Source organism: Cyclopterus lumpus, chromosome 5 (assembly GCF_009769545.1).
Source record: "Cyclopterus lumpus isolate fCycLum1 chromosome 5, fCycLum1.pri, whole genome shotgun sequence".
Classification (NCBI taxonomy): domain Eukaryota; kingdom Metazoa; phylum Chordata; class Actinopteri; order Perciformes; family Cyclopteridae; genus Cyclopterus; species Cyclopterus lumpus.
This window is the reverse complement of record NC_046970.1, coordinates 12,306,121-12,320,087: the sequence shown is the minus strand read 5'-3', so window position 1 is coordinate 12,320,087 and position 13,967 is coordinate 12,306,121. Positions and strand designations below refer to the sequence as shown.

The following is a 13,967-nucleotide window of genomic DNA, read 5'->3' as shown; positions in this document are numbered from 1 at the left end:
CATCATAAGTTCCTAATGCCACTGCTCCTTTCTTACACCACCCTGGCTTTATTTAGAAGGCAAATGTAATACAAACATCCAATGCACCATGTGCAGTGACAACCTATTTTGTATTACCATTTACAATGAATAATGTAATATCTCACAAAGGTAGCCTATTGTTTGAAATGTATTGTTCTATAGGTACCTTATAACAGGTAGTCAGTCAATTGTAAAGTAATGATAGAGCTGTCTGAACCAAAAGCATTGTTTTTATGTAACGATTAATGTCAGCTTTTCTTCTCTATTCATATTTTCTAATTATATTTTCTCGAAAAAGTTGTATATATATTCAGTTTTTTATGATGATTGTTATTAGTACGTGTATGATTGCTAATATTATAACAATCCAAATGATCTTTTAAATCAACCTAGTAAGAAAACCTTTATATTCACTTGAAAAATTAATGAGTATCGCTTGTTGCTCTTAGGAATTTGGGTGGGTGGGCGGGGGGCGCAGACGAGCGCTCAAACCGGCCTACATGTACCTGGTAGGGGTAATGCAATACCTAAGATCATTGGTGCAAAAAAATCACATGACCCAGCTCTTCCACTCCCATGACACCTTTCTGTTCACTCCACCTCACCGGTTAGTGACGCAGCGGTGGAAGAGCGTGTCAGGTGTCTCAAGGTTTCACAAAAAGAGTGACAACGGAAGTTCGCACAGGTAAGAAACAACTCAGAGCAAGGACGTGAAAATATATGCAAATAACTCGAGCCAGGGCTGTAAAAATACCAATTGTAAGTTTTTAGAACATTTGAACAAGCCTGTTGTTGTTCAGATTAATTTTTATAGTAACGCTCGTGCACATGCCGTCTATCGAGAACATAGATGCCAAACCAGTCTATCTGCTGAGTCGTTATTTGAGGCTTTTTAAAAATTATTCCGCAGTCTAGATACAACTTACATGTGAATGGAAATATGTTATAACTTTATTAATACGATAACTACAGTTTGGCTTTTACGTCACACAAGTTCTCTACCAGCGCTCACGGTGTTACACACCTGAAATTAGACTTCTCCAAACATGTTGGCCTCTTGAGAGACGATGCTGATCTTCAACACAAGTTTATTGTATTGCCTTAATAATTATTCTTCGGTTCAAACTCCATTATTTCTATATAATCAACAGATGATGTGCTTTTTGAATTACGTCTTAGGTCAATCGTGCGTGAAGCAATGCGAACACCTCCTTACTCATGAGTCATACTGTGTCTGACTGTTCTGGTTACTTGTTAAGGAAAACTTGGCTTAAATCGAGGGTTAAAGGTCAGTATCCACCTTTCACTGATAACAAGTGACGTAGATAAAGCTAAATGCTGTTGCTTCGATTAAGAACTTTAAAAGCACATATATCAGCTCGCCTTTGATGGTTTTAAGGCACTACTTGCCGTGTACCTCACCCCTGGCTGAAACAGGACCACCTTTGTATACACTTTGTCACCTTTGATTCATAACGTTTTAGTCAATATTCTCTCAAAATTAATGTCATCATGCCCGGATGTTGGGAGGAAACGCAAATAATCCTTTGTGCAATGTGAGCTGATAGTGTGGCAATTTATTAAAGATTAAATTGACCTGCTGTCATACACAAATGATTAAATGCTCATTATTACATTATTAGTGTACTGCAAACTATGCCTCTGAATCGTATGTGGAATAAGTTCCATTTACAAAACTTAACCAAATCAATTATACATAAATGCAAATCTATCTATTATCTCTTGGACTTGCTAAGGTGTTTGCACACGTAGATGGAAATTTAAGATGTGTAAGGATTTGTGCAGTTTTTCTTTTGATTTGAATTGTGACCAGATATAAATTGATAATTTCAGAAGACAATTTATTGTCTTTACTCTTAGGTTTCCAAACCAGTTAATACAAAAGAAATTCCAAATGTAAAGCACTGAGATTGTTTTTACATACAGGAAAAGCTTGCTATGACCACGCCCTACTCCTTATTTAAAATAATCACAAGCATTTCCTGCTGTGTATTGGTTTTCAGAAGACAGGCTTGTTCGGCTGTGCTCTTCTCTATGTGCACTTATGAGTGAGATAATCTTCAGTTTTGATTCTGAACCCATGTCATTTGTGAGTTCATGTGTTCTCCCTTTTTTCTATAGTTGCTCAGGCTTCCTTTAACAGTTCGAGGATATGCAAAAGATTCTAACTTCACTCCCATTGTGTTTTCCCTGGGATGGACTGCTGACCTGTTCAGGGTGTGTCCCTGTCTGCCTGCCATGCAGTGCATGCTGGCTTAATATCCTGCAAAAGGACAAACAGTGTAGAAATAAGAAGTTAACAAATCATTTCAGCATGGCCATCAAGTAAAAATAGTGTGTGCTTAAAACCCAGGAACCCATTGAATAATAACTAAACACAGCTGCACAACATACAATACAACTAATCAACAGACAAGGGGAGTTAATAGTCAATAGTCCACACTCTACTTGTCACCAGTATCGCTTTGCATCTCAGTGGTGATGTAATAGGTGCACCTAAGTGAAAAGACCCAGATAGTGAGATACATTATTATTGAGTCAGCTGTACACAGTGGTGATATAAACACATGGTTGTAATATACTGTCTGAACACTAAATGGAGGATTCATGGTCTGACAGTCTCTCCAGACACAGAAACTGCATCATCGGTCTGTCGCCCTTATTTAAGTGTAGGTTTGTTTAAGTGAAGTTAAAGAAAGACTCTGTGTGTTATGCAGTACGGTTGTGGCGCGCTGCTCTTCTCTGGTCTTTTGTGAACGTTGCCTATGGCGAGTTATCCTCTCATAATGATAATGTGCTCCCACTTGTGTTTCCATCTTGTAATCATGCGGCACAGGCCGGAGTGCAAGTTTGAACATGTCGACTGGTTTGTTTGCATGCATAACTGTATGATAATAAGCATGGGCAACCACTCTTTGGTATTTATGTCAGGTAGTGTTTTGGTGGTAGAGAGGTAAACTGATGGAAAGCATGTTACAAACGAGCAAATCCGACAGCAGATGGATCCTCTACTCTGCTCCCAGCCTGAAGAGCCGGTACACGTCAAAGTGGTTTTGCCATGCAATACTTTCAGAATGGTGGTTTCAATTCAGGTTTCAATCACCTAACCCACATCTTGTGGATGTCAGACGATTCTATAGTCAAATGCAAACTAACAAGATGCAAACTAATTCAAATCCAGGATGGGGCTCCGCAGAAGGTGATTTAATATCTGAAGTTTTCTCCGGTGAAGGTTTGGAGAGTAATTTGAAGGTCAAGAGTTACAATAGGTGTAGTAATACTCGTGGCTAATAGTGGTTGTGTTTGTATTTCAGGTATTTAGATCGCAGCCAGAGATGGAAAGTGGTCCATTCAATCGACGTTCCTGGGCGGCACAGTCCCTGCGTGTCACTGCGAAGGAGCTGTCCCTCAGCGGCCGAGGGAAAAACAACGCCATTGCTGAACGCTTCTCCAAGTGAGTAACATCTGGTTTTCAGTCAGTTTTCCTGTTTGGTCTCGCTGTTGCTGTTTGTCACAATTGTGTTTCCCTCAGTGTTCCAACAGATATTACTGTATGTTGAACACTTTGTACAACATGTATGAGTTCTACTTAGGCTACATTAGGTTAGTTCAGACTGTTGTTGAGTCTGCTTGTGCATTTCTGCAGCCAGAAAACAAGTTATTGCCCTTTTGACTAAGCTGATAATGCATTAAAGTTACCTCTCAATATTTGTATGAATACATAGAGAATATGTCTAAAACTATATCTAAACAAGCTGTGATATAAATACAACCGTAAATACTAAAATCTAAAAATTATGAATATGTTTGTTTTCAGAGTGTTCAATTGTTCAATGTCTTACAAGGTTCTTGAAAGCAAAAGGCCACAATTCTTGTCTTGTTGTTTTTGTTTTGAGTCACCAGAGGTCAGTGTTGTGTCTGTCTCTCTCAGGTACCAGAAAGCTGCTGAGGTGTCCAGTTCCGAGAAGAAAAAAGGAGTAAGTATAACTGCAAAGAATGATGGGGACATTATATTTCAGTTTAGAGACATTTCTTGGAATTTGTGAACTAGTATTGTAAAGCTGTTCCGGAATTTGATATACGAATGACACAGTTTCTCACATGAAAATCTAAATCTATGATACATCTTGTATACAGCATTTTGATAAGCCTCTCCCACCAAACTACATGATTAAATGAAGTGTGTGTATGCTGCATGTCTTGCTTCATTTGCTCAGTAGCTGATGAAGCTACATTAATTATTGCACACACTCACCATGCCAACACACTGTCTGGGCAAAATGTCTTGTCTTGGCTGACCTCTAATAGGCCACTTGTTGAGATGGGCAGGCTATCAAACCCATAATCCTACTTCAGTGTAATCCCCTTGAAATGCTCTTTGTAGCTCCAACTGTAGGTGAGCTTCTTTGTCAGTGTGAAAGACGCATAAACAAAGCAGGACTGAGTTTAAATGAGTAAGTGATCAGCTCATATCATGAGGAAATATAAGGTAATATTGATGTGAATGTATGCTGTATTTGTTTGGGGTGAGCAAGTTGCTTTAAAAGTGTGTAAGCTTCTGTAGTATGTGTTTAATGATCAGGCTGGTAATTATATTGACCCAAGAAGGCTTTGTTTGTATTTTTGTAACTAAAACTTAAACTTAAAAGATGCTCTGAAGGCATATTTCTCTGCACAAGTGCAGGTTGTTGGGTTAATTCTTTATAACAATTTTAGTTTGATTGAAATTATAGTTTGTAATCATTTTTAGAAACCATTAGTATGTGTAGATTTGAGTTGATGTACAGGGGTACGGGAGACCAGTTCAAATATTCAAGGTTGAATGAGCAGCGCAAAAGACCATCTGTCTGTGTGTGTGTGTGTGTGTGTGTGTGTGTGTGTGTGTGTGTGTGCTCGCGCGTGTGTGTTAGGGGGAGTTGGGAGTTGGGGGAAGGGGGATAGGGGGAAGGGGGATAGGGGGAAGGGGGAAGGGGGAACTTTTCAAAATTGACAATGAAACTATTAGTTATTTTGCTAAATTACATAGAAACAGCATTCAAACATTTTCTTTATATCGTTGTTGCTTATCCTTGCTATTATTGATTATTATGACGTTTTTGGACTTTACTTATACTAATAATTGATAACTTTGGTCAGTCTTCTAACACAAAGTGTGTGAGTCAGAACACAATAGGTCAACTATCGCCATAAACCAGTGATCATAAACCACAATGGTTTGGTAAAGTGCTCTGTCTTTCCAGGATCTTGTTAGTTTGGGTGTCCACAGTAAGAAATATGTTGGAAAAATCACACTTTTACAGCGTGTTATATCTCCTTTTTTGCTTATATGTTGGCTTTAACACACCCATCAATCAAATCAGATTAATCTTCATCTTGAACAAGATGCATACATTTTTAATTGTGCTAAACAAAGAGATTCCAAATTGTAGTCTGTATAGTTAAAATAACATATTTTGTAAGTACTTTTAAAGCTTAGAAATCTATGGCCTCCCAAGACAAATTACAAACATTTTGCTTGTAATAGTGTAATGTGTCTCTTCTAACGCTGCCTTGATCTGACTTCAGTTAGCATCTGTCATTGGAGCTTGTTTTTTACAACCTCCCTGTATCTGAGCTCTGAGTAGTGGTCAAATTATGTATACAACTTTGTAACGGCTTAATTCAGCTTGTTCTTTTATTGTCCTGGTATTCTTTTCTCCATCTTGGTGTGTATATATATTGTATATTTTGTGTAATTGTTTTGCATTTTCTTAAACTTTTTTTTATTCTACATGAAAGAGTGATTTTGAAGTGCTATTATCTTCCGATATACTTTGCAAGTGGAAAAGCTGACAGCGAACAAAGAGTTAACTTTTCCCTGAATGTATCATTTCCTGCTTTGGTTTCCTGGTTATTCTGACTCTCTTTCATACTCTTTCCTGGAGTTAAAGGGCGACTAGCTCTTACGAGCAGACGTTGTCTGGCTGCAAACATCTGGGAGATCTCTGTCTTTCAGCAAACCGACTTGTAGAAGAAGGACCAACCAAAGGAATCTAATTTTTCTTGCTGTCAAGTTGTGGTTACACCTCGTTTGGGTTCTCCGACGCATTCACAGAGATTTCTCTTTTTGCTTAAAAAAAGGGAACAATCTGTCACTGTCCAGTTCTCTCCGCTCACCCTGGATTTGCCTCACAGACAGTAATTGTGCGTTAGTTTTTTGTCAACTTTGGGGGTTTTGGCCCTTTTTTGTTTAGTACTTTATTCTTATGTTCTTATTTCTTTCTTTTATTATCTGTTTGACTGTGTTTGTGCATGTTCATATAACATACTTGTAGATGCACCAGATTTAGTGTAACGTACTAATGCTCTATGTAGTTAAGTCTTTTCGGGACTAATTTAGTGTTTTTGTTTCTCATCTCAAATCGTCTTTTAAATTGAGTCAAACTATAATTTGTAGGTTTTTGAGAAATTGTGTTTTTTAGAATTTAATAGTGTTTTAATGTTTTCCCACTGACCTGGAGGCTTGCTTCTAATATCTATTAGCAAATTAAATTACTTATATGAGAGGGATTTATTCACATGTCCACACCTCTTTCTTCAATGTGTCATTTCTCTTTTATAGTTAAGGAAGTTCCCAGAGGTCACATAGTAGTGTGCCTCCTGTTGTTCTGTTTGCTGTTCACCATATTTATTGTCATAAATGGCTGAGTGGTGAACAGAGCCCTCCTCAGTTTCTTTTCGGGAAGGTGAAGTTGTCATGTGGAAAGGAATGCAGCTTAAAAAAATCTGCCTGCATGCTCAACTCAGCCGTCTCCATCTTGAGCCAATCATTGCCTTCAGCAAGACATCAACTTCCTGGACCAACTTTAAACAGCTGTTCACCTAATCTGTCAGTGAAGCCAAGCTCAGATTCTGGCATTTCCTTTAGTCCTTCTTGCTGGATAGGGCTTGGAGCTGTGCTGTGTTGGTTGCCAAATAGAAACACTTTTATAATTCAGCCTGTAAACCGAATGGAACGAAGAATAACTGAATGTATAATGTTTTTTTTTTTATCAGCAGTATTTATGAAATAATTTTCAATTTTCACTTTTAATTTGTAATCTCTTTTTGTCTTGCTCACAGTCTTCTGAGAGTGCATCACCCAAACTGCGGTTAGGCAACCTCAGTGCTCTGAAGAAGCGCTGGGAGCAGGCACAGGTGAAGCCTTCTTCGGTCCCAGCTCCTAGCCAGTCGAGCACTCGCTGCAGGCTTCCTGCTCTGGCCAGGCCTGCTTCTATCACTGAGCCCCGTCCTCCATTAAAGAGCCCTGGCCTGCCCACCGATCAGGGAGGTCAGCTCACAGCCAGTTGTGTCCTGCAGCCCGGAGCAGCTCCAGAAGCATCCGAAGGTGAAGAGCAGAGGGGGATGGACAGGAATGAGCTGACACACCATGGAAGACCTGAAAAGCTTGATGAGAAGGTTCCAACCAGCCTGTGTGCCTCTTATGAAAAACCCAGAGTGCCACTGACCAACCTGAAGATGAAGTTTGAGAGGGGAGAGGATATCATGGGCAAGGTAGCTACAGACAGATCAGATCCTTTTCTGGTTCGGCAGCCTCTTCTTATGATACATTTGAGACACAGTGTTATGAACACGTCAACTTTATGTTGCATAACCTGAAGCTGCTTTAATTAGCAACTTTGAGGGAACTCGTAACCACTTTGATCCTAATTTACAAGGCTTGTTATGCACTAATTATTGCGAGAGAGATGAGAAGTCACCTGTTAGTTGAAGCCAAGCTCCTTTCCTTGACCCTTAATTATCAGTGCTGAACACAGTTATGTGTTAGTTCTCTCTGTTTCCTGTATTTTCTGAAGTAGTTTTGTTCCACCTGAATTTAGGCCTGTGTCTCCCCCCACCTTCCCTTCCACTCTCTCTTGGTGTCTCTCTCCCTCCCAGGCCAAAACACCAAGCTCTTCACTCTTTACCTTCCACAACAGGAATTCAGGAACATTCCTGACCCAGGGCTGTTTCTTACTTCAGCTCTCAGGAGCAACTGGCTTCATCTCACTTTCCTTTAGCCACAGAGTGTATTCTGGATATCGAACAGTTCTGGGCTTCAGTTTTAGGTTTGGATTTCCCTGTTTTTGTGTCAGCAGTTGTCACACCAGCTATATATAAGCTAATATTTATATTGAAGCAAAAAGGAATACAGCCCTTTTTGTTGCAGTTTAAAAAAAGGTGTTTCACAGTATGACTCGCGCCACTACAATACCACTCGGAAGGAAGAAGTGTAAACGTTACTGGTGAACATTTACAGAGTAGACTTGGACTGTTGTAACACTTAACCAGTGATCACAAGAACTGTAGGTTAATGCACCCTTGCCCTCGTCTCACCGCTGTTTTGAGTGTTGTGTAATGCAGCAGGTGTTTGTATTTAGGTGGCTGAGGAAGATGGTGGCACAACAGGACTCCACTGTCCCAGTGAAGCAGCCTGAAGCAATGGGTTATTTTAATTGGTCAAAATTGTCTGGTTAACACATTAGTGTTGCACTTGGGCATACACGCATAGAGCTTGTTCTTTTAGTAAGTGCAATGGAATAGTCTTGCTTCTTTGGACTGCAGGTCAAATACATCTTGGTGGCTGGCCATGCAGATGTGTGGCATTTTTGTGCTGGAAACAGAGGTCAAACTGGTCAATGGGAATGATGGGATACTCTTGTAATAGACCTGGTTTGTTGCTGAGATGGAGCCTGTAATTTGGTGTTTGGAAAGTATGTTATAAAGAACTTCTTTAGACACTGTGTCGGAGGTAGAATATGGAGCTAGGACAATGACACCTAAGGCTTCACACGTGTCAAGAATAATTCTCGGCAAAACCTGAAACAACGGAAGATATTTTAAGTTAATTTGGACATTTGGGAGTTGTACTTTTATGAGAACACAATCACTTCATCACTTCTGTGTTTTAAGATGAAAGTTCTGCCAATATTTCTCAACACAGCGTTAAACTTGTGTGGAATGCTTTTACGCCTGTCCTGATGACTTGTGATATCCTTGTAGGAAACAGGACAGGCAGTGAAACTTGTACTTAAACCGTAATACCTGAATATCTTGAATTCACTTCTGACTGATCTGATTGATAGAGGCTAAAATAAAATCCTTTGGGATTAAATCGCACTCAAACTGAACCACTTTTACAATATGTTATTTCAGTAAACATCTATTCTATACATTGCTGGAAAATAACAAGACATAAATAAACAATAATGATGAGTAACATGCTATTCTCTATATAGGTTCACTTTATTGCATTAAAAGACATCTCTTATGGCCTTCACATCACAGCAGCATAGTGATCTTAAACGACTCTTAATCAGATATAGAAACATGAATGCAAAGAGTCTATGTTTTATGTAATATTAGAGTAATAGTTTGCTTGGATGAATGATAGGGAGGCAGTACAACTTTGTTTGAATTGATGATGTTGATCATTTTACTCTTAAAGGGTGGCAGGACGACACTACGCAGTACTTCATCAGAGGACATGGACCAACATGGTAGGGAAGACAAATACACACTGCGCTTTCAATAATAAAGTGCCTAACCTTTAATCTCAAAAAATTTCTAGGGACACAATAGTATGTGCCCCAACTGAATCATGAATAGCACTTTTAAACTGAAGAGCCATCACTTGCTGTTTTAGGGAAATGCAGCCATAGATTTCATCTGAGTTTACAGCGAAAGCATTAAGTGTGATTCTCTCTTCTGCTTTAGGTCTGTCTGTGCATGACAGAGTTCTGGATTCCACATCCATGAAGGAGAAGATGGCCAAATACCAGGCTGCCGTTTTTAAACAAGGCACCTCTCGCTCTGTGAGTTCATGCAATAGGAGCTGAATTCAAAACAACAAAAACATACCAAAAATATTCAAACGTTTTATTTATATTTTAATGTGTGTTATAAATTACATTAACAGTTTAATAAAAATATGATACAGGTGTTTTTAAAGGTCAATAGTCATAAATAATGTAATGTGAATTGCAGTTTTGTTTTCAAATAACTATTGCAAATCTTTAGAACACTATTTATTGTATTGTAGCCAACATTAAGACATGTGTATTTTCCAAATTAGTGGGAATTAAGACATTTACCAATAATCCATTATTGTTGTGAAAAAGTAAACAAATAGATAAGTGATGAAAAAAATCATATATAGCTACATTGATCACCACAGTATTTGCCAGAAGTTTGCCTACACATTAAAAACTAATACATTTGACACCTTTAGGCTTTTAAAAATTATCTGAAATAATTCAGTTCTCATGCACAAAGTTTTATGATGACTGAGCTCCGATCAGATTTGTTAACAAGCCCAAAGTCAAGTGTACATATGTTAGTATGGAGGCAACATTGTTTATTAGTGATGTACATGTCTTTCGCTGCAGATCTGCCCCCAATATTACTGTTTGTACATTGTTTGCCGTCTTCTCTTAACAGTTAATTATGTAACAGACAGTTTACACAAATGTTTGTTTCCCTCTGTTCTTTCTCTTTGCATTTCCTTCAGGGTCTGGACCCAGAGGTGCCTGCTCCTAAAACATGTGCACCAGTAAATCAGAACCACAATCCTGCACCTGAGTGCAATGGTGAGTCTTAGTGGATTCTTTAACATGTTACCATGTTAATGTTCTTACAGTGTTACGTGTAATATAAATTGTGAAATAGAGCATTGACGACAGTGTGAATACACCCAAATAACTTTGGCCCCTAGAATAAAGTAAAGTCTGGTTTGATTGACCTTGATTGATAGCTTGTATGGCTTGTGAGGGACAACAGTGACTGAAGTGTTTTCATCTTTTTCAGGGGAGAGCAGCGAGCAACCCAAAGCATCAAGAGTGAGTCTGTCATCAAATCAGCAAGCAGGAGACATGCATGAATCATTTAGAAAAAAATACCAATTCAACCCTTGTTTATTATGGATATATGTTACTATTGTTGTGTGTCTAGAAGTTCAGCCCACCGGTGAAGGAGACGTGCATTGCTTGTCGGAAGACGGTGTACCCGCTGGAGAGACTGATGGCTCTTCAACATGTCTACCACAAAAGTTGCTTTCGCTGTGTTCACTGCAACACAAAGCTCAGGTTAGTTTGCACTGTTGCATATTCCTTGAATTTTCACGATGTATTATAATTTGACTTTGAAATGCCTCCCCGGTGGCTGCCTGTTCAAGAACCACAGAAAGGGACATTTTCTTTATAATATCTTTGCTGCTCTCTATTTCAAGTCTTGGGAGTTATGCCTCTCTGCATGGCAACGTCTACTGCAAGCCCCATTTCAGCCAGCTGTTTAAAGCTAAAGGCAACTACGATGAGGGCTTTGGCCATCGGCCTCACAAGGAGCTTTGGGAGCCTCGTGAAGATGGAGACCAAGGTGAGGAAGAGGTGACGCCAAAGGAACAAGAGGAACCAGCAGTGGTGACGCGTCCAGCTGAGAGTATCTCAGACAAACAGGAGACCCCAACTGTTGAAACATCCCCACAGGTAAAGGTGACAGACCTAACTGCCTTACTTGAGACACGTGTGCAGACACACGCCAGGTCTGGGGAGAAGCTTGAGTCTACAGAGAAGCTGGCTGAGAAACGCAGGCTGAGGATCGCCTGGCCTCCCCCAGCTGACGAAGGCCACTCTGGGACAGAAGCACTTAGTCCAGTCACAGAGGGAGTTTCTTCTGGCCGACCCTGGAGATCCAAGTGGCCCCCAGGGGACGAGGAGCCATCATCCTTCCAGAGCTCAGACCAAGCTGAACTGAAGAGCCTGAGGAGGAGCTCTTCTCTAAAGGAGCGCATACGGCCTTTTACAATCGCAGCTAAACCCAGCCCCGCAACCAATATGGGACCCAGGGAACCTCGTCGCCCTCTCAAATCCCTGCTGGAATGGAGAACATCATTCGAGGAAAAACAATCATCTGGAGAACCACCCAAAGAGAATAAGCTGGAGCATCAGCAAGGGAAACAGCAGGAGAAAAAAGAGAAGACGATGCCTCAAATTCAGAGCCAAGACACAGCTAATGAACATGAGGCCATCTTAGAGGAGGACGTGGAGAGAGAGCAACAGGAAGAAAGAAAGAAACGAGTACAGAGAGGAAAGGCAGCAGCAGAGAAGATGGTGGTAGAAGAAGGCTCTCTTCGAAGCATCTCCCCAGAAATCTCACCGTCCCCATCTCCACCGTTACAGCCAAAACAAAACCGCGCCTCCCAGGATGTGGGCTTCTGGGAGGAGGACAAGGAAGGAAGTGATGCAGAGGAGCTGAGTGCAGAGGATATAATCAAGAGGAACCGCTACTATGACGAGGAGGACTCTGACTCATAGGAACAACGTGCAGTCTTACTGTCATGTCCATCTACCATATAACACTTTCTCAGTTTATAGGTAGATCACAAATGTAGCTTTGCCAGATTTTATAGTGTTATGGGAGAGGTTTAAAAGATGTGTAATAGGTGTGTGTATGTGCTTTTTTATCGCAATATCTGCCTTTAATTGTTAAAGTACAAATACTTGATTTTGAAATATATATTTGAATTATACTGTACAATATCTAATACGGCTTGAAAATTAACTGTGATTATACTGGAAGGTGGGCATCTATTAAATGTAATCATCTCTTGATAATTATATGCACCATCAGTGGTGTATTGTCCAAAAACCATTATACTTTATGCAGCGCTTTAAATGCTGACAGGCAGAAGCTTCCGATTCAAGCAAAACAGTCAAAATGTCTATTTTTGCTCTTTTTGCTATTTTTGCATAGAATGCATAAAATACTGAAATATCTTATACCAAAAAGCACACACTTTTTACAAGGTTTTTGGAGAGTAAATGCCTTTTTGTAGTTCCAATTTTTACATATTTCCTCAATTTAAATTGTAAATTGAAGAAAAAGCAAAACAACCCTAATGACGATGATCAGGGTTAGGGTTTAGCAAACTGCAAAAACTTATATTTACAGTTACTAGTAATGTTTAAATACTATAGAGCAGACACTAAGTCGTCTCCTGCTTGGACTGTTATTGAGCCTTTAACTTCTCCCAGCACCCGAACATATACAGACGAGTCAGGAAACCCTAATACCACTATCCTGCAGGGGGCTCTCTGGTTTGGAGGAGAATTTGCTTTTTCCTGGTCAAAATGTGCTTCTGAACTGTTCTAATAACCATAACTACAATACAAGGAGAACATGTGATTAATCAAGGTTTCTACTGATAGCTATCCTTTCAGTTTAATAGCAAATAAGTCATCTCTTTGGACCTTCTGGATGTGTGTTTAACATTTTCAAATGTAAAACTCTTGGTTTGCCCTGCCGAATATGTTTTTACAAATTTGTATAATGACACTTCGGGCATTACAGTCTGAACTGTTGTTGAAACATAATTAAAATGTAAATCCAGACTTTGCAGTTCATCTGGTCTTTCACCTGAATTCACAAATGAACCCAATACTATAACCACATGACTTCCAGCTTCCTGATTAGTGCACTTTTTCAAAGGAGTTTCAGATTTCTTCACTAATATTTTCTTTCTTAATCTTCTTGTTATCATTCATGTATCCCATCCATTTGGAAACAGCTCACTTTTAACTGAATTACAGATATGGTTCATATTATAGCTATTATTTAGAAAAATTGGTTAAATAGATTTTAAAGATTTTCTGATATTCATCTTCAAAAGGAATTGTGATTTGTTTTGCCCTGTTAATATTACTAGTGCAGTAAAGCAATTCTTGGCTTTTGGTGTTTCTCAATAACAGCTCATACAAACAACTTCACACTTGACTGCTTTCTTGGGTTCTCAGTAATACACCTGCCATGTCATAGTTGTGTCACACACCCATTCAGAAACACCCATGAAATACGCTGATTAAGAAAAAAACACAACGGACAGAATTTACCATTAGGCAGGCAACTTGATG

At 39.4% G+C, this 13,967-nt stretch overlaps 1 protein-coding gene across 1 annotated transcript; it reads left to right on the top strand.

Moving 5' to 3' along the window:
* Window positions 1-628: 628 nt before the first annotated feature.
* LOC117730987 (LIM domain and actin-binding protein 1-like) lies at window positions 629-13,448 on the top strand. Its single transcript, XM_034533093.1, has 10 exons — window positions 629-706; window positions 3,357-3,496; window positions 3,974-4,019; window positions 7,144-7,575; window positions 9,509-9,560; window positions 9,778-9,875; window positions 10,571-10,649; window positions 10,867-10,898; window positions 11,011-11,144; window positions 11,288-13,448. The coding sequence occupies exons 2-10, from the start codon at window positions 3,378-3,380 to the stop codon at window positions 12,369-12,371; spliced, it is 2,076 nt and encodes a 691-aa protein (XP_034388984.1). The 5' UTR covers window positions 629-706; window positions 3,357-3,377; the 3' UTR covers window positions 12,372-13,448.
* The last annotated feature ends 519 nt before the right edge of the window (window positions 13,449-13,967 follow it).

What these genes read in the sequence shown, in the direction of transcription:
- LOC117730987 (XM_034533093.1), top strand. Translation starts at nt 3,378, where the DNA reads ATGGAAAGTGGTCCATTCAATCGACGTTCCTGGGCGGCACAGTCCCTG. An exon ending in GAGAGGATATCATGGGCAAG is followed by an intron (nt 7,576 to 9,508) that starts GTAGCTACAGAC and finishes TTACTCTTAAAG; the next exon opens with GGTGGCAGGACGACACTACG. An exon ending in TCCTGCACCTGAGTGCAATG is followed by an intron (nt 10,650 to 10,866) that starts GTGAGTCTTAGT and finishes CATCTTTTTCAG; the next exon opens with GGGAGAGCAGCGAGCAACCC.